The 19,490-nt window shown below is 41.4% G+C and overlaps 1 protein-coding gene across 1 annotated transcript in view; it reads left to right on the top strand.

Moving 5' to 3' along the window:
• Window positions 1-4,826: 4,826 nt before the first annotated feature.
• The window catches only part of sgip1a (SH3GL interacting endocytic adaptor 1a), a gene marked incomplete at both ends in the record, with an annotated part of 64,088 nt that continues 49,424 nt past the window's right edge, over window positions 4,827-19,490 (top strand). The window contains 2 exons of the mRNA XM_079221568.1: window positions 4,827-4,869; window positions 10,727-10,771. Coding sequence (XP_079077694.1) covers window positions 4,827-4,869; window positions 10,727-10,771 — 88 coding nt within the window. The remainder of the gene's footprint in view (window positions 4,870-10,726; window positions 10,772-19,490) is intronic.

The raw sequence follows: 19,490 nt of genomic DNA, 5'->3' as shown, positions 1-19,490 counted from the left end.
CTGTCACTCGTAGGCGCTGCTGCACAGCTGTTGCAGACGCACAGGACAACATCCGTGACACGGCGCTGGTCAAAGACGTTAACTCAAGCATAAATCAAACTGGCTGCTGGTGCTATCGTAGCTCTGGAGGCGGCCAGTGTTACGGATTAACAGGCGGCCGTGTTAACTAGTAACTTCCGGTCGAAAGTCACCAGTTAACACTGCCGCCTGTTAATCCGTAACACCGTCATCCCGACGCAGTTCCTGGAGAAGTAATATTATGAACCCAGACACGACGGCGTTTGATGCTCCGACGTCTTTGGGATTTCCACAACAAGTATGAAGCAGAAATAGTAGTTATTTTCATGGTGGAGGCAGAAATGGAAGCTCTTTGCACGGCGATAAACCACAGAGATAAGCCCCGCCCCCTCTCTGGCGCGTCCAGCTCGAATGATGCGACAATGCAGACACAAGCAGTTCAGTTTGTCAGGTGCAACATTTATGAAAGTGTTGGTCAGTTTGTCTGCTTGACAGTCACATTTTGCTGCAATAAAAATGATTGAAGTGAGATGAACGGACTAAAAATGGTATCTTCTTGGATACAATATGTTGACAAAGTTTTCCTTTGGGGACAATTTGCGGTGGAAAAAAAGGGAATAAAATCGCAATACTCAATATATGGCAGAATCGTGATAGTATCGATCGGGACCCAAGTATCGTGATAAAATCGAATCGTGGGACCTCTGGTGATTCCCACCCCTATCCTCTACCCTCCCGACTCAGGAAGTGTGGTGAGTTTATGAATTGTGCCCAGTCGTATTTGGATTCACTACAGTTAGTTTAAAAGCCTGTACAGCGAGGTAGAACAGTAACCATGAACCAACCGGAACTTGTAAACCATGATTACCAATCATTTTGTGAATCATAGCAACATCCTACAACATGGCTTAAATCTGCCTCATGACCTTCTGTATTATGTCAGAGGCAGATTCATTGTTCTTACTGCTATCAGAGCAGATCCTTAAAATCGACACTCCTATTTTAAGATGCCTCATGAATTATGGGTTTAGTATTAAATGCGTTATTGGGAGGCCTATCTGCACACACATACACACACACACACACACACACATACACACATACACACATACACACACATACATACACACACACACACACACACACACACACACACACACACACACACACACACACACACACACACACACACACACACACACACACACACACACACACACATTATTGTGGGTGTCCAGCCAGCCAAGAGCAAGCAAGTGTAGGCAAGTTATTCTCCTATTTTGTACAAAACTAACTCCGCTAGGGGGGTTTCTGTGAAATGGCCTAATTTAAACGGTGTATAGATATAAGCTGATTGTAAAACAAATTGGCTCTGTTTATTTAGGCTTATACCCCATGTGGTAATTGATGTGAGTAAGAGGGGACTTTTTGGGCCGGTGTTGACATCCTGGAGACCATTAGGGAGACCACAGATCAGACCGGCCCAGTATCAGAGGGATGAGCTCATCTTTTCCATCCCCTGGAGCACCTTGTTTTTCAGAGGGGGCTTTTTACAGGGTTCGACTCTGGATGGGGTTTTAGATCAGAGAATTGTCCATATTTGTTATGAAACTGGTGCTACAGGGTAGGGAAGTAGTGGGACATGTGAATGTACTCACACAAAGATCACTTTAAATTGATTTTCATTTTGTACTGAACTGCCCTCTTTTAACTGGTTTCGGATGCCTGGTACAAAGTCTGACTGAATATCTTCCAATGTGACCAACTATGCTCTGGTTTTACGGCTGCAACACTTGATAACTAGCAAACTAACTAACCACTGGCCCAATGCCTAACGTCACACCATGCATATAACACTACAGTATTTATTAAAACAGTACCTAATAATAGTGTTCCTTCCAACTCCCTCTCTTTATGAGAACATAAAGCTATGAATCAAAATAATCCCCCCCGTGGAATCGGAGTAAATCCAAATCCACCTGTGAGCGGGCGGCCAGCCTCCCCAGCAGCATCAAGTAATTAGGAAGTGGGTGCTAATTACACTGAAAGCCTTGATACTTTATGTAGTGTTTCTGTGTGTGCCTGCCCCCCTGGGAAGGACAGCAAGTGGGATAATGGCAGAGACCAGTGTGTCTGTCTGGCAGTACTAACAGACAGAGTATCATGAGTGGCTGGATGGCACGTAGGCCTTCGACATGGCACCCTGCCACCGCCACTCCTTATCGCCTGCATGCCTTCCCCTGCTGCTGAGTGGAGAGTGAGTTGTTTTGGTTTGACAGCACTCACTGCTGGCTAATCTGGGGGTGGCTGTTTGTGTACATTTAATGACTGCTGTTTAATCAGCATCCCTCATCAAGGCACTTTGTTGGTGGAGAGAATTGGAGCAGGGTGGAGGTTTGCAGGGATATTGCTACGGCAGTATGCAGGAAATGGCATGAAGCCTTGGGACATGAGACGTGACAACTGCAACATGAGCCATGGGACGCCCCGATATAGAGATGACGTTTAATGAGAGGCATCGTATCAGCAAAACTCATTCACTGTGTTGATATACCTAAAGGTTACGTGCAGCATGTAAGGGTTTAGTTGACAAAGGAAACAATATGGCGCAATATTGATCATCATCATGGATCCAATCATTTTTCATCCTCGATTCATACTTTATTAAACTGACTAGTGAAACAAAAATAGTAGACAAAATAGTAATATTTATAGTGTGTGTGATTCAGTTATTGTAGATTTACTGTTTTTATTTTCCCTGCTCCTCAGTGTCTTGCATCTGTAGCACATAATTAGGGTCATAACCCCGTTCACCTCTGCAACTGTTGCAAGAGATAGAGCTGCATTGCTGCATCCCTTTTTTTCTGGTCCTGGTTTGGCCTGCAGCCTGTTTATTTGAAGAGCCTCGAGACGATCACCTGCTTAAATTATAAAATTAGTAATCTTTTGATTATTGTGTATGACGTTTTAATAGTTTTGGTCTTTAAACTCATTCCTAAAGCCCAACTCAGTATCCAACTTTTGTCTGACCAGAAAATTAACGGTAGTTAAAAGCAGTACATTTTTATGTGAGAATTTTGACACCGGAAAGGTTTGATTTTTTCATTTGATAAGTAATCCTGTATCACAATTGCCATTTCCTTTTTAATTTAGTTGATTTGTCTAATCACTTGATCAACAGAATAGTAGCTGGTGCAAAGGCAAGAACACAGTTTGTGTGTGTTTGCTATTTCTATGTTGAAACTGAGGAGGGGAGACACATTTGATGAATGTAGTGGCATCACTACCCCATCCACTGGTTCTTCACTTGCCAGATGATAGCGGCCGTTTGCTGCCTTCTTAGCTGCCTTCTTAGCTGCCTTCACACAGTAGCAGAGTGATGACCTATTTCAGTTTGTGTTGCGGCTTTTGCTGGTGGTGAAAATAATTCTGGTCCTGCAAACGGATGCAGAGACATCACTGAAGAATTGCCAACCTAGAGCAACACTGCACCCCACAGGTGAAAGGCATGAGCAGGGTGGGAGAGGTGGATGGGGTCAGGACAGAGAATAATCTATGCCTTTTCTTTTTATTTTTTATTTTTATTTTTTATTTCAACAGGCTCACTTTTCACAAGTTTATGCCATCTGGGATGGGAAATGTGCCAAAATAAGGGCTTCCTTGCCCATAGTCTATTTATGAATGGTAAGTGTCTGTGTAAATGCCAGGGAGACTTGTGCTGCTCGTAAGAGAGAGTGTTTCACTGAGATAACAGGCTGCAGCAAAGTGCTTGAATGTGACAATGAAGGGAAATGTCGTTGGTGTCACAGCAGGTATCATGCTCGTAGTTTAAAGACCTGACTGTCATAGCACACACTGTTGTTAGTAGTGCAGTGAACCAGTCTGAATGGTGTACAGATTGTAAAGCCCTCAGTAGCCCTGTAAAGCCCGTAGTAATTTGCTATAATGGGCTATTCAAATAAAATTGTAATTCAAAATTAGAGGTGATTGTGCAGATGCTGCATCTGGATAGTGCGAAATCAAAAATGGATAATGATACTGAGCGCAGCTGTAGAAATGGATCAAAGATGGTGTGGGAGAGGTATGCTGTGTAGCAGGGGAAAGTGCACTGTGTTAATTAGAACAGTAGATGGCGCCAACAGCATGCCAATGTTGGGTTCTTGTTGTAAAATAAATAAATCAACACAGGGCCAACCAATTACAGGCATCTGTTTCAGAGATGGTAGTTTACCAAATTATGTTGTCTGACTGAGTGGAGAAAAGTTCAACTAATCCATCAACATCTCAACTGACAAAGCACCAGATGAGCCGAAACGAAAACTAAAAAGGAAATTGATCAAGTCTTGGGAGGCAAAGTATCCCGGATACTTTGAGTTGGGCAGAAAATGATTCTGCAAAGCATGTTCAACACATGGCATGTATAGATGTTACATGTAATGGACATATAACTGCATTGTATCCTTCAGTGCGTGTGTGTGTCCGTGTATGTGGTCTGTACTGCTGTAAAGGACACGTTGACCTTCAATGGCCGATTTTTCTCGACTACTGTGACACATTGCTATTTTTCACATGTTTCCTGTGTGGTCGTGTGGATGCCTTCGTCGGTGCACTTGCAGTTCTTAATGAATGCGCTGGAATCTGCATCCGTGTATGTGCATGTCCTCTGAGCAGCTCAGTCTGACGGGGTCCGTAGTTGCTCCTCATTCTCGTCTCCCATTCATAATTTCCGGTAAATCATCTTCGTCTTCTCCCTTCGTCCCTCTGGCTGGCTCAGGTGAGAACGAGGGCGTCCAAGGACAGGGCTTTCAATGGCTGAAGAGTTGTGTACTGGCTGGTTTCGCATCATTGCAGGTACAGTCGGCCAAACCTTTCTTGACAAGTCGGTACAGCAACAGCTAAGCATTGAGAACATAGATTGTCAGCGTAGCTGAAAGTAAGGGATGTAGGTCTTTTTTTCTTCTTCAGTTTTTCTCAGGGGGTTTACTCTAGTTTATCTGATCACTGTGGTGAAATGGGTTTTCTGTGAGTGTATGGACTTTTACTAAAAGTAGGTGTGTACTTTTGGCTGCATTATTAACCTTGCTTTTCTGTTGACCTTACTGATATTTCATAGCCATAACATGTGGATGCTATTTTTTTGTGTGCTTTTACGCATTTGTGTGTATCCTCAGGGCTCCAGACTGCGACCAAATGGTCGCATTTTGCGCCTAAAATTAGACACAGTGCGACTAAATGTTTCATCTACTCGCTCGTGCGCTACCAGTAAATTACCTTTTTTTTTTTTGTTTTGGTTATTAAATATTTTTGTTGCTGACAAACTTGTTCTACACTTCAGCCCACTATAGTTAGCGGTAATGCCGGAATGACTGGTTTGCCAACCAACATTAACTCCAGAAGAAGAAGAAAGGAGACGAAAACAGAAGAAGAAGAAGGCTGGCCAATGTGTGAGAGCGAATGACCACTGTGATAGGCTAATGTGTGAAAAGAGGCGGGTCTTGGGGGGGGTTATCCCGCGAATCCACAGATTTCACATAGCGGTGTCTCCTGTAAACAATGGTGAAGCAGACTATCAGTTCGTACTTTCTTCCTAATCATAATGATCTAGAGAAGACAAATCCCGAGATTGAGTCTGACTCAGATTGTGAGGGGAAAAAAGGCAGGAAATTCAGCTTTCGCGGTGAGTGGCTGCGCAAGTTCACCTGGCTGAGGTGTTTCAGGGAGACGAATTCAATGAACTGCAAATTCTGCTGTCGATACCCACAACATGCGGGGAACACAAAATTTGCTGATAAGACTGGCACTACACAATTAAAACACGACACGCTGATCAAACACAACGCCAGTCAGAAACATAAAATGTGCCGCGACCTGTGCAATGAAAGTGCAGCTCCACTCCCAGTAGCTAATTACAAGGGCTGGCCAACACAGGCACCTTATCCCCCACCAACACGTGCACCTTATCCCCCACCAAGGGGCGATCTTTTGTAGGAAGTGTTAATGCACAAGTTATGTCTACAACTTGTTCTGTTGTTGTCAGTAGAGCATAAATATTAATTTTGTATTTTATTATTTGTTATTAAAACTATTGCACAAGTTTATTAGATTGTAGTTTATGCATTTATTGTCAAAGTATTTATCAGTAATACAGTGAAAATGATAGGAAAACTTTGCAAGTCAATTTATAGTGTGCGCCCCTAAATTTTCAGCTTGCGCCCCTAAAATTTTAAGTTAGGGGCCACTGTGCTCCTAGTAAAAAAGGTTAGTCTGGAGCCCTGATGCTATGTGTGTTTGCACGTGTGCAGTGTGTTCTCTTAGAAGGTGCATCAGGAGACATTCTGACACAGTACTGTCATTTAGACAAATCGCCGTATCGAGGGAGGGAGGGAGGATGGCTACATAGAGCTAGAAAGATTGAGAGGGTTAATATTAAGTGTCATGTGACATTTGTTACAATTTAATTTTGGTTGTGGCTGCATTCTGGTAAATGCCATTTCACCGTAGTCCAAAAGTTATGTATTAATGTTTTATTTATCCCCATATTTTTATCCATCTCACCCCATTATTTCATAAATAATCACTCACAATAGCAACTTTTTTAACCCTTATTCATTGTTCAAGCAAATACACTTTTTTCTATTATAAACACAATGGAACATATGTCCACATAAAACGCAGAGAACGACATGGCAATGGTCAACTGAATTTGACCCTTTTTTTTTAAATATACATCTGTAACTGTATGTAAAAACATTTACTTAAAAGTACAAGCAAAGGCTGAACCTATTGATTTTAATATGTACTACTTAGATGTACTTCTTAGATGTTATCTTTATGTTTGAATGTTAAAATATTAATGATTTTAAAAACCATATAATTCAAGAAATATTCACTGAACCCTATTAAGCGCCATTGGGGTCATTTTTATAGATTCTAAAGTATAAAGTTAAATCACAACCTTCAATATACCACATGTTAATTATTTTCCTTCAAAGGTGAATGTTTTCTGCATTTGTTGAGGTGCTTTCACATACGGTGTCAGAGAGGTATTTTGTAGTATTTTTCAAAATTATTGGATTTTTGCAATTTGGACAATATCACCATGCATATGAATGGGATTTCTACTTTTCTTTTTTAGCGTGTTCTAAAAATCTCTCATTAAAGTTGGTCATAAATGGCACTTCTCTCTAATGCAGAAAATGCCCTCCACAGTATCGTAGTGAGGGTGTAACTGTCCAATCCTCTCCATAGTAAATGACAAGTGTGTCTTTATTCAGGCAGTTCTAAAACAGAGCTTACAGGGCATTAGGCTTTATATAGCAAATCCCCCTCCCATCCTCCTCCTCTATTCTACACTGGCTGGCATGGCAGCGTCGGCTGCAAAATCAATATACAGATCTCTTTTTTTGTATGGTAAAATATCAGCCTAGTTGCCATAGACATGCCCAGAACAGTATGGTACTACAGTACACTGAGCAAATATCCACAATATATTACCTCCTCAGCAGTAAGGCCTCAAGACCAGCACAATGGTAAATATCTTTAATAAATTCTCAGTGAACACTAGATGGCAGTGCAGGAGAAGATGGTTGTTGTCTCGCTGCCAAGGGAGTGAGCAGAGGTGAGACATGAGTAATGTAGAATAATATAGGAGAGGGAAAGTGATGGTAAATAGAGATGTGGAGAGAACAAAAAAAGTTGAGGTAGATAAGAAGACAAAAGAAGGGGAGGCGGCAGAAAAAAATCATAAATGTGAGAGAGCAGGGAAGTCACAAAATACAGCTCTAGAGTGAGCGGGAGAGGGATGGACAAGGGGGAAGGGAGATAAAGCAGCAGGCAGGGTGGGAGGATGGGGCACCCTCTCTTTGGGGAGCATCTGCTGGATGTTAAAACTGAAGAGCTGGGCAAGGAAAGACAGAGGGATGAAAGGAGGGAGGAGGCAAGTGACAGAATGAGCCACATAGAGGCAGCTCGACTAAACAAAAAAGGAAAAAGGGAGAAATCCGTACATGAAAGGGGGAGAAGTGATAAATGACAGAGTGATTTGGAGGGAGGGAGTCACCATCACGTGGGCTTCAGCATAACTGGGAGGATTCATTGAGCATGGAGTCACCCGGCTGGCTTTTCTTAAAGCATGACGACAGACAGACAGACCCGCTGAATACTGAGCTTCCGTAGGAATGTTCACCCAACTTTTGGCACAGTCACACCTATAAATATCGATTTCCTAGTGAGGCATCCACAATCTCACTCTTCAAAAGAAAGGAATACAGATCAGTGGCTTTAAAAATTCCTTTTGAACCAGTAGTGAAAAGTCACCTTCTCGCATTATGGTTGCTTACAGACTTTTTTACTGGGTAATATTAGGGAAAAAAATGCACAATTAACAACTCATCTAGTTGTGAAAATTACTCCTAAGTTTTCTTTCTGTAGAAAATGTTACATTTACAATATGAGGAAAACCCATAGACTTTGAGTAGATAAGGGGTTCCTGAAGATGGACTTCCTAAATAAATAACCCCATAAGTCCCTGACACAAGCATGATTTATAAAAAAAAATGTAATCATAGTTTAAATTCCTATACATCATTCTTATTTTTTTATCTTTTTGTAATCATACTTTTTTATATTCTTTGACTGACCTTGCAAAACAGAATAAATACATTTTATTTAAATATTAGGAAACTTATGTTTGTCTTAATACATAAAAGGAATATTTATTACCTAAAATAAACAGAAAAATCCATACAACGCTGATTGTATTATATTAAGATATTCTAAAATTGAAAGGGATACTCCACTCTAAACCGACAGAAAACAAACAAACAAAAAACTGAGCTCTTTATTGGCTCCAAATAAGAATGAAAATGAGGTATAGGCTAATTAGGCTTGCATATGTTTTGGCAGGAGTAGCCTGCCCCATAATGTAAATGTATGTGATTTATTCAGAGTATCTTAGTTAGCTAAAAGCTTAATGCTCTTGCAGCCGGCTGCTCTAACCTGTAAACATGGGCAGAGAAATGAAAAGCAAGAGGTTCTGGGACAAAAAGGACCGGCGGTGGCTTGTATGTAACCATAGACGGTATAAACTGTGTGAGAGTGACACCAGATGTTGTAAGTCCCTTGTCCTCATGTGTGCTCTAAAACCAAAACCTCTGTGTTTAGCACAGTAAATCCATCCAATACTGATCCAGAATACTATGATCACTACTACTACAAAACAAATCATATTACTAGAACTCATACTAATAACATAAGACATAAATCCCTTGCAGCATCATTCCTGTCATTTCCTGATTATTTGTTTTGTAAAGTATCACTTTAGTGTTTCATTTGTTGTTGTAGTTTTGTAGGTTTGCCTAATTGTCAGTCTCCTCTGCTCTTTGGTTTCTCCACATAAACATTCCCTCTCTTGCTCTCTCTCATCTCTCTTCTCTCTCACAGAAAATTAGTCGCACACAAACACAAGCGCACACCCCTCTCCAGAGGCTGTTCTGTCATCAGCCCTTCCTGCTCGTTAGTCGCAATTGCAGCCTGCGTTGCCATGACGTCACGCTGATCGATCCTGGTCCCGGTGCAGTGGGGAAAGCACGGAGACTGAAAAGGGCAGCGGAGTGAAACAGGCTGGCAGAGAGAGGGGAAGGTGGGAGGGAGTGGGGACAGGAGGAAAGAAGGGGAGGGCAGAGTGAAACCACACCTTTTTCCAAGGAGGGTGGAACACAGGCAGCAACACACAAACAGCTACTACAGGAATAGTCACTCTGCAGGAGCGTACAGGGCAACACGTTTTGTGCAGTGTTGCTATAGAGTCTGCGTATGTATGTGTCCTCAGCATGGGTTGTCACTCGGCTCACACCTGCACCTTACTCTCTCCTCGAGCAAATAATTAATGTAAATTCACCGCTGAGCAGGCTCGACTCATACTGCACTGACATAAGGTAGGGTGCAGGGGAAGGGTGCGTTTGTGTGTGTGTGTGTGTGTTTAGCAGATTTGTGTATCCTCTGTATTTACTCGGTACATGTCCAGTGGCTTTTTATGTGCCTCTTTTCAGAGGTGTAAACACGTTTTGTGTATTTAGTGTACGCGCAGAAGTATTTGTTAAGCAAGAGCGGTTACTAATGTAGAATTCTCTTGGGCCATGGTGTCAGGAGATTCAAGCTGTGAAACATGTGACTCCACAAAGAGCTACAGGGATTGGCTGAGACCATCTCTGACCTCAGCAAACTGACTCCGCCTCTCCTCAACACTACCACCTCCCCCTACCAAACACACATACACACACACCTACCCCTCCCTCTCTCTACCCTACCTCTTTTATTTATTATTTTCCTCCAGTTAGCTTTGCCCCCCCCACCTCTCAGCATCCTCCGCTGAATGTGTAGGTTAGAGCAGCAGCAGCAGCAGCAGCATCCATGGCTTAAGCCCCAGCTCTGATCGGCAGCTAGCCCGGCCAGGCCCCTACCTCTCCTGTCTCTCTCTCTCTCTCTCTCTCTCTCTCTCTCTCTCTCTCTCTCTCTCTCTCTCTCTCTCTCTCTCTCCTTCCTGGGCTAGTTGACAGGCGACGTCTGGGGGTGTCGGAGGCTCACAGTTAGCTAGGGCGTTAGCCACATGCACACGGCAGCTCTGCTGCCCATCAATTCTACTGTATCTCTCTGGTAACCGGGGGCTTCTTGTCTTCACCCCTCCCCACGCCACCTACTTTCATTTCAGGCTCTTTGGAGATAGAGGAATGCAAATCTGCAACCATGATGGAAGGTAAGATGATTTTACATTGTTATTATTATTATGCTGTCCCCTTTTCTACTGTTATTTAGGGTAATCCCCCTTCATGTCCTTGTCCTACAGTGCTTCGTCCACTGGCAAGCGTGTGTGTCTTTGGGAGGTTCAAATGTCATAAGCTGCCCTGCTATTTTGAGTGCATACATTCTGGTGACTTGCATGTTATTCTTAGGAAAAGGGCACAGCCACTGAATGTCTACCACAGAGGCACAATGGTGAGGCTAATTGAACCGTGTGTACCTTTTGTGAGTGTGTGTGTGTATGTCTGTATGAGTACCCTCCACCCCCCTTTTCCCGCTTCCCATGGTAAAGGATTATTTGGATTTATTGTGCAGGAGGGCTTATGTGCCCAGCTGGCTCACTTGTATAAATTCTCTTTGTATGGTGTTCCCTGAAACGCATGCACTTACACACGCGTACACACTCACAGTACCGTATGACTCTGCTGTGTATCTACTCACACTACATTGCCATTTTTACCCAGCACTCGTGTGTGGATTGTGTATCTGTACCGGTGGGTGCATACGTACATTCACACCCACCCATAGCTGGACTGATCCACCTCTTTTGGGTTGAGCGTAGTGAGAAAAAAAGAGAACTGATGATTGTTTTAGTTTCATGTCCCTTTAATTGATGATCTCATCAAGGGGGAAGGCCAGTGATCGAAGGATGAATCCCTACAGATCTGCAGCTGGCACACAAAAGCCTCCATCCATTCATCCATCTGCTTCATATGATATTTCTTATCTTTAATGTTGTGCAGGCATTTTATGTGAACGGCCATTTGTTTAACCAGAACAACCTAAATGTGTTGACTCTTACTGAATCAACCTTGGATTATGTAAGCTCTCATAGCCCGCGATACACAGGCAACGTTTTGAGGCAGGGAACATGGGGAAAAATGTGTCGGTCATTATTGCTTTCAATATTTACCCTCTGCAGTTTCGTGCATTTCCTCAAATTGGATATTTTTTTTACCATGCTCCAAAAAAAGCTTCACGATGTCACTCAAGTCTGTTTATTCCGTTGCATTTAGCAAATTAGCTCAGTGCCAGTGTGTCTGTTTGCTGCTAAGGACAACTCACATTAGCGCAATATCATTTGGTTGGTTGGAAAGGAATGATGTTATCGCTGCCCAGTCATGTGTTGTTGGCTCTTAGCGATCTCACACCAGAGAATATAGTATCATGCCATACTAACATAGTACCATGCTATCATCAAGTTAAGACTGGATTTGAAGGGCGGGCAAGAACCTATATATTGATTATGAGGTGACAGCTCTCAGATTAGTACGTTTCTAGCACTGTATAATCCAGAGTATTAATCCATTTTTGTTTATTTCAAATGCTGAGCCTACTGGCTGTCATGGAGGGTGATGTGATCTGGTGTTTTTTAGACAACATCTTCAAGTTTTACAGTATTGGCTGTAATGATATCATTACTACCATGTGGAGGAGTGTCAACCATTTCACAAGTCTCATTATTATTTTCTTGTTGGTTGGAGACTATGACTTGGACCATTCTTCTTGTCCGTTCCCATTGTTAACTGCCCAAGCATGCTCAGTAAAGGTCTATGATCACTGACCTGCTATGTGAAGTCAGAGATCTGTAATTAAATTGAATAAATTACATTTTAATCAGATGAAGGGGCTGATACAATATGGTTTGATAACAGTGTATTACTCCCATGCTACTATATGATGAAAAAGGCAACAGTTTGCCTGACAGTCTGTAACAGGTTGTAATGACCTAAACCATAATATCATCATTGTACAAACTATAAACTGCTCAGTAGGTTATAATTTATATAACTGACCATGATACATAAGGCAACACCCTTTCTGCCAAGCTGTATTTGTAGTATGCAGCCATTATTGTGCATATGGCACAATAATGTCTAATAAGCGCATGCTGACTGTGCAGGTGCAGATGCACCATAGATAAATATCAATAACAGATCTCACAGGTTGATCATAACAGATGACACTATAGTCAGTAGTTATTTATTAACCTAAAGTGATTCAATGTTTTCCCCTTTGGTATTTGGTTTATGACACAATATGTGTCTTGATGGCAAAGCTTAGCTGTATAGAGTTGATCAGTATGTACTGATAGTGGTGTGGTCTAACAAATGTATTGATTGGTAATCTAGGTACTGTGTTTTATTATCAACACAATTGTAAGAGTTGAACAAAAACAGAAGCTATTGATCCAACAATAAGTAATCTTTCCAGTGTCAATAATTCTCCAACTTCACTTAAACAGTAAGAAATACGGAGCTGGTCTACTGCTTCCCCCTCCACAGCAAGTATGCTGTCCTGTCATTCACTGCATTTGTCACGTGCCAAGTTGTTGAGTAACAGTTCAGAAGAAAGAAATAGACCATCTGCAAACCGCTTCCCGACCATTAGCATGGCTAGCACAGGCTTAGCATGGACTGTGTGAGGGCAGGATTACAGTCAGGTGTTAAAATTGGATGCTAATCCTTGTCGGCTCTGCTTTTTAAAGCCCCATTTCATGGCCAGCATGGCTGTCCCTGGGTAACACACAGGGAAGTAGACATGGAGTTATTTCAGCTATTTTAGTTCAAATAGAGTTAGGCCGTATTAGTATTAGTGATGACAACCCCCTTCCCTTTAGACTCAATATAGTGTATTATAGTTTACAATGTTTTTCTTTGAAATCTCTAGTATGGGTTTCTTTACTCATGAGATTCTGCACTTGTGTGGTGGTTGTTTCACCAGTAATTTACTCGACTCCCCTCATGGTAATCACTCTGGTGCAGGATGGGATTTCTGTTCCCATTTGACTTTGAAGGTCGGCGCTATATGGAGGTGGCGCAGATATCATCAATACAAAAGTGAAGTTTAATAGATTACATTTCTCAATGTATAAGAGCAGTGTATCTCTTATAAACTGAAATAAGATGACAGTGAGTACTCTTTCTCAATGTCCAGTAACGCTTCAGTGATACTCGGACATTTTATCTAGCACTACACCATCAAGCTTAAACTTCCCTTTGCACACAAATACAAGATCTAACTGTAACGGCGCGACTGCCATGACATTATCTCGTGCTCCCTAGAGTAAACATTTTGCATTTTAGACATTACCCCTAACCTCAAATTGTACACTATGTGCACAAAAGAAACCTCAGGAATAAAATTAGCTGTGCACACTCTTTTGAATTAAATAATCCCATGATTTTTCCTATAGCACCATCATAAGGAGAAAGTTAACATTGTAGTCCCGCCAGTGACAAAGCTCTAAGAATAGTTATCAGGATGTAGTTAGTATTTCTTTAGAATGTTGTTGTCGAGTTTTTTTGTGACTCCAGCCAATAATTTTGTGGGTTGTAATGCACACTGTTGCCTCTCGCAGGCCACTCACAGAGCTTCAGACTTGTGGTCTTGTTAATCCTAGTTAGTAGCAGTAGGAATCAGATTGTCACAGGGAGGCCCAGTAGTTAGAGCTTGCTCGGCTGAAACTTGGATAAACCTTTGACTGGAATGCTGCAGAGATGAGGGCAGAGAGGACACAAGGCCATATGGTGAGCCTCCCCCTCATTTCTTTAATGGTCTATTACCTGACTTAATGTGAAACGTGAGGATTATTTGCTTATTTGATGACGACGTTGGGGAATTCTCAAAAACCTAATTGTATCAGTATGATGATATTTTTTTTGTTGTGATAAAATTAAAACTCAATTGGGTTCTAAATTCTCTGTCTATCTGGCTCAGCTCATGGCATACAAGCGTGCAGGGTCATATCCACCGACTGAGCTTGTCAAAAGCATCTCAGCATAAAAGATCATCTCATTTAAATGAGTTGTAATGGAAGCTGATATCCTGTGATATTGCAGCTGAGATCTTTGTGAAGTGGACCAGTGTATGTTGCTTATTGGTCCAGTGCCGGCACTTGGACCAGTTTAACATTAACCCATCACCATTATCAAGGCCTGCTGGCTTTAGCAAAAAAATAATAGGGTTGGATTTCATATCTTCCAATTATTCTCTTATAAAGCCACAACCTGCATCAGGGGGATGTGTTTTTTTCTGCAACACAAACTCACTATAACTCATTATACTTTGTTAGATTGTAGAGTTAATGTTTAGTTCAGGCAAACTATACAAAAAAACAAAACATGCAACTGTATTAGCCTTCCAGTCTCTTTGTATTATCACAACAATATTACCCTATGACTTCGAGAAGCCATGTCAAATAGTCATATCTCTGGTCAACTCCGCTTAATTTCCCGTGGCCTCCAATTGGCTCAGGACTCTGCTGCCATGTGGTTTCCCGGGTAACAGCCACGAGGCTGACTCATGCCTGTTTTGGTAATGAGCTGGGTCGAGGCTCCCAAGTGCACATTTTCATTGATTTCTGAATAAATAGTTTTTCGGTGGGTTGAAGTGGGAACAAACGCCTGATAGATGTTGCACCTTGTCTGTACATGTTTGTGAAAACATTGTTAATGTTATGAAGACTAGGGCTGCAACAACGAATCGATAAAAAAATCGATTATCAAAAGTGTTGGCAACAAATTTCATTATCGATTCGTTGTGTCACGCGATTATTACGCCGGGCAATAAGTCGCGAAGAAGACAAAAAAAAAAGCGGAGCAGAGCAACTGGCCGGCCAGCGTTTCTGAGATTGGAGTGAGACACGAGAAAAGCTGAGGTTGTGATGTTCTCAAAAATAGAAGATCTTTGACAAGTCGAGTCTTGGCCAATCAGCGTCTTCATGTTCCTCAAACTTGTTTTTAATGGAAGCTAGTCAGCTTGCTATCGCGTTAGCTAACGTGTTTGGGTTGTGTATTGTCGTTAAAGTTACGTTATGTTCCGTTACAGTTCAGTCTTGCTTGTAAAAAAAAAGTAACGTGATGAAACATGCCGTCACCCCCCGGTCTGGTTCAGTTCACGCTGTCACTCGTTAACGTTTAAACGGCACACCGGCGGATCTGGCTGCAGGTTTTTTTTTTTTTACTCAAAGTAGAATGAAGCAAATCACGTTGTTGGGCTTAGCCAACAACGTGACGTCGTGGTCATAAGAGACCCAGAATGAAAGAGTTTAAGGAAGAGGACGCTCTATATGTAGCAGTACAGCTCCCTTCTGTCCCAGTATTTCATACATATTGATAAAGCAGGGTATGCTAAATGCAGCCTCTGGAGGGATCAATTACAGTAAAAAGGGCTCACATTTGGCAGATGTAAAGCATAGATGTGTATGTTTTTAGTGTTAGTCCATTTTGTTGTTTTAATTAACAGCTATGGGATGTTCAAGGAGCAACCTGTTTGTGCACTTTCTGAAGATGTTTTGCACTGTCACTTCTGTTTTTGAATAAAGGGTTGGAAATGAACGCTTTTTTGATAAATTTTTTTTATCCGATTCATCGATTAATCGAAAAAATAATAAACCGATTAATCGATTATTAAAATAATCGTTAGTTGCAGCCCTAATGAAGACCTCTTGCAAGGATAGCTACGCTGCTCTCGTTGCAGACCCAAATGAGTAATTTAATGTCTTGCCATTGGCCCAAACACATAACTCATGTGGGCTGATGCGTTACTTACAGCCCTCAGTGGCCTAGCAGAAATTTCAGACTGGAATTAAACAGAGCAGGGCACAGTCTCTGAATATGAAATACGTCTCCTGGAATTGGTTTAATCTGGTCCTCCATAGACGCAGCCAGGCACAGTCTTGTTGCTGGACAGTGCTGAACAGTATGACCACACATTTGTATCATAGAACCTTTTTAATATACTGCCCGTTTCACGGTTCAATTCATTGTAATTTTATTTTATTTTTTTGCAAGACTGGGCCCTTGTATAGGTTTGTAGTGGCTTATTCTACCGTCAGGATACACCATTTTAATGCCAGCATGTATTGAAGGCTTTGATTACTATAGAGGCAAAGTTTATTTTCCTTTTTCGTTGGACCACCACAGGACCTAATTTCGGGAAAAATATGTACCTCAAGTCAATGGAGAGAAACAAATGACTTTTTGATCCCGTTTGAATTGTGCCACGGAGTACACATATGTTAGTCCATTTAAACAATTGTCCTACTTTCGCTTCTCGGCTGATGAAAAGAGTCATGCTACATTTATGAATATAACATTGCTAAGTTACCTGGCTCGCAAGCAAGCAAAGGTAACGGCAGTGTTGGGGACACATTGCGTGAGACAAGTTCACTGAGTGGTTTTCCATCAAATGTAATGATACTACGACAAATCTATGACGAACTGCGATTATCTTGACTTGCAAACTGATCTTTTAAATTGACAAACGTATGTGTAAATCATTGTGCAATTTAATCAGTTTTTATAAACATTGCCTAGTTTTTCAGAAATCGGGTCACATAGGAGGAGGCACTGGAAGGGGCGGGACTTCGCCGCACAATAGGGTTTGCTTGGCTTCACAATATTATACAATATATGAAGAAATCAGAATGCAAAAAAACTTCCAAACAACAGACACAGCTCCCTGTCTTGGGTACACATTCTGGTGTATCTCTGGTCTCTTTTTCTTTATCCTACATCTCTCTCTTCTGTTTTGAATATACAGTAGCAACGGATCCTCCACCAGACTGTTGTGCTACTAGCCTTAAGGTTGCCCAGCATGCTGTTGGGTAGTTTACATTTGTAAATGTACAACTATTAGTGTTACAAATTGATTGTCACAAAGTATTCTGTGCTATGGTGTTTTATCCTGTTAAAGAGCGCTTTTGTGGGTTATCACTGTGTTATAGAGTTATAACTAAGGGTGAGAAGGGTGCAAAGGGTTGATAGTGGTCCCCTTTCAATACACTCATTCTGTATCTGTGGAAATTCCTTCAATAGAGCACAGTAGGTGTAGTCTGTTGCTGCTTTATTAACATGTGATTGTAGTTCATGTGTGTCCAAATAACAACTGTCAGGTTGTAATAAACGTTTGTGCCCCTGTGACGATACTTTATAGACAGTAGTCCAAACAAAACCACACAATACATCAAACACAGCACAAGGTCCATATATCCTACCCAGTCTCCATAAAACAACAAGATGCAATGAATGACATGACATCCGGAGTTATAGTTTGTTTAAAAAACAAACTATAAAGATAAATAGAGATTAAACCTTTTACCTGATGGATGCATCTAGAATTCCAATTGTAAAAGATGTTTGGGGTCCAAAACAGTAGTCTGTGCCTTTTTTTGAGGTGACCTTCAATACCAGCAGGTGCTGAAAATCAGTAAGGATAGCACCAGTTGGTGAAAACAGAGCTTCACACTATTTTTCCAGTTTGTTCCTTAATAAGACGGCTCAACCATTGACATGCTGCCTTTTTAAAAAAAATAATGAAATGACACAAATGAATGTGAGACTCTGTGTTAATTGAAATCCATATAGAGGATAGAGCAGTGATAGACGAGCCCACTTCTGACTTTAGTTTGTATTATGGAGTGAAGTGACAAGGCTGAGTCACTGGTGTTTCCTATTAATAACATAAGTCTGTGCACAGACGTTAACCAAACATCAGACAATTCTGGCATGCAAAACGTGTGACTCTGCTTGACAATAAGTTTGACAGAGACCTAAAGTAACTTTCCCACAACAAAGACATGTGGGGACGGAGCCAGAAAAGGAGAAGAGAAAGCCATCAGAATCGATCTGCTCGGTCTTGTTCAAATTCTTCCTTGCACCATGTGTTCATTCATAGACACAGCAGCTCAACATCCTCACAACAGCCATCCAAATCCCATCTTTTGCTTTTTGTGGACACACACACACACACACACACACACATATATATATATATAAGCTTATGTAATGATGCTCAAGATTCAAAGCCAGATAAACAAACATGTTTGTGTAATCTAGTGGCAGCTGGGGAAGATGAGGTTCGCTTACATCGTAATCAAACGTCTTCCTTGAATAACATATCAGATTCATCTTGAAAAATGTCTTTGGCAAAATGTCATCTGATTAAAAAAGGACTGTTTCAAGTGTATTTGTGCGTTGGGAAGGATCATGATTTAATGGTGTACTGGAATTCCAAAAGTACTGTATCTGTGTTATTCAACATAATAAGAATTTTCCTTGACTAAATAATGTTTCCATACTTTAGAAAATATTTGCTTCTTATCGTCCCATCGGTGCCTACTGGTTTGTTTTAATGGAAATGTCACACATAGCACAATAATAACAAACTGTAAGTAGAACAGACTGTTAACTAACAGACTAAAGATGCTGTTTTCATCCTGACGGGCCTCCGCAGAGATTAGAGCAGCCTGCTGTCAAAACAGTAGGTGATTTGCTATCAAAGATGTGTGATCTAATTTAATCAGTGCTCCAGTTTTAACGTAAAAGACGGATTTGTGTTGTGGCTGTTTGACTGATTCATCATCTGTGTGTCCTCTCACACACACCACAAAGATGAATTCAGGTCATAGCCTAGATCCTCTGTGAGCCGAACTTTGAGTATTACAAGGTCTCTCTGTCTTTCTCTCCAAGTCCTGAGGCACATACATGTAAAACAAATACTGCTTTCATAAAAGTGTCTTGAACAGAGTTCATAGCAGTGCAACTAGGAGAGCAGTGTACAGTACCCAATTAGAGGAGACGGAACAAGACACACACACACACACACACACACAGAAAGACACACAGAAAGACACACACACACACACAGAAAGACACACACACACACACAGA

Source organism: Taurulus bubalis (genome assembly GCF_910589615.1).
Source record: "Taurulus bubalis genome assembly, chromosome: 7".
NCBI lineage: Eukaryota > Metazoa > Chordata > Actinopteri > Perciformes > Cottidae > Taurulus > Taurulus bubalis.
Note: the sequence above shows the minus strand (reverse complement) of the source record. Positions and strands in the feature narration are given on the sequence as shown.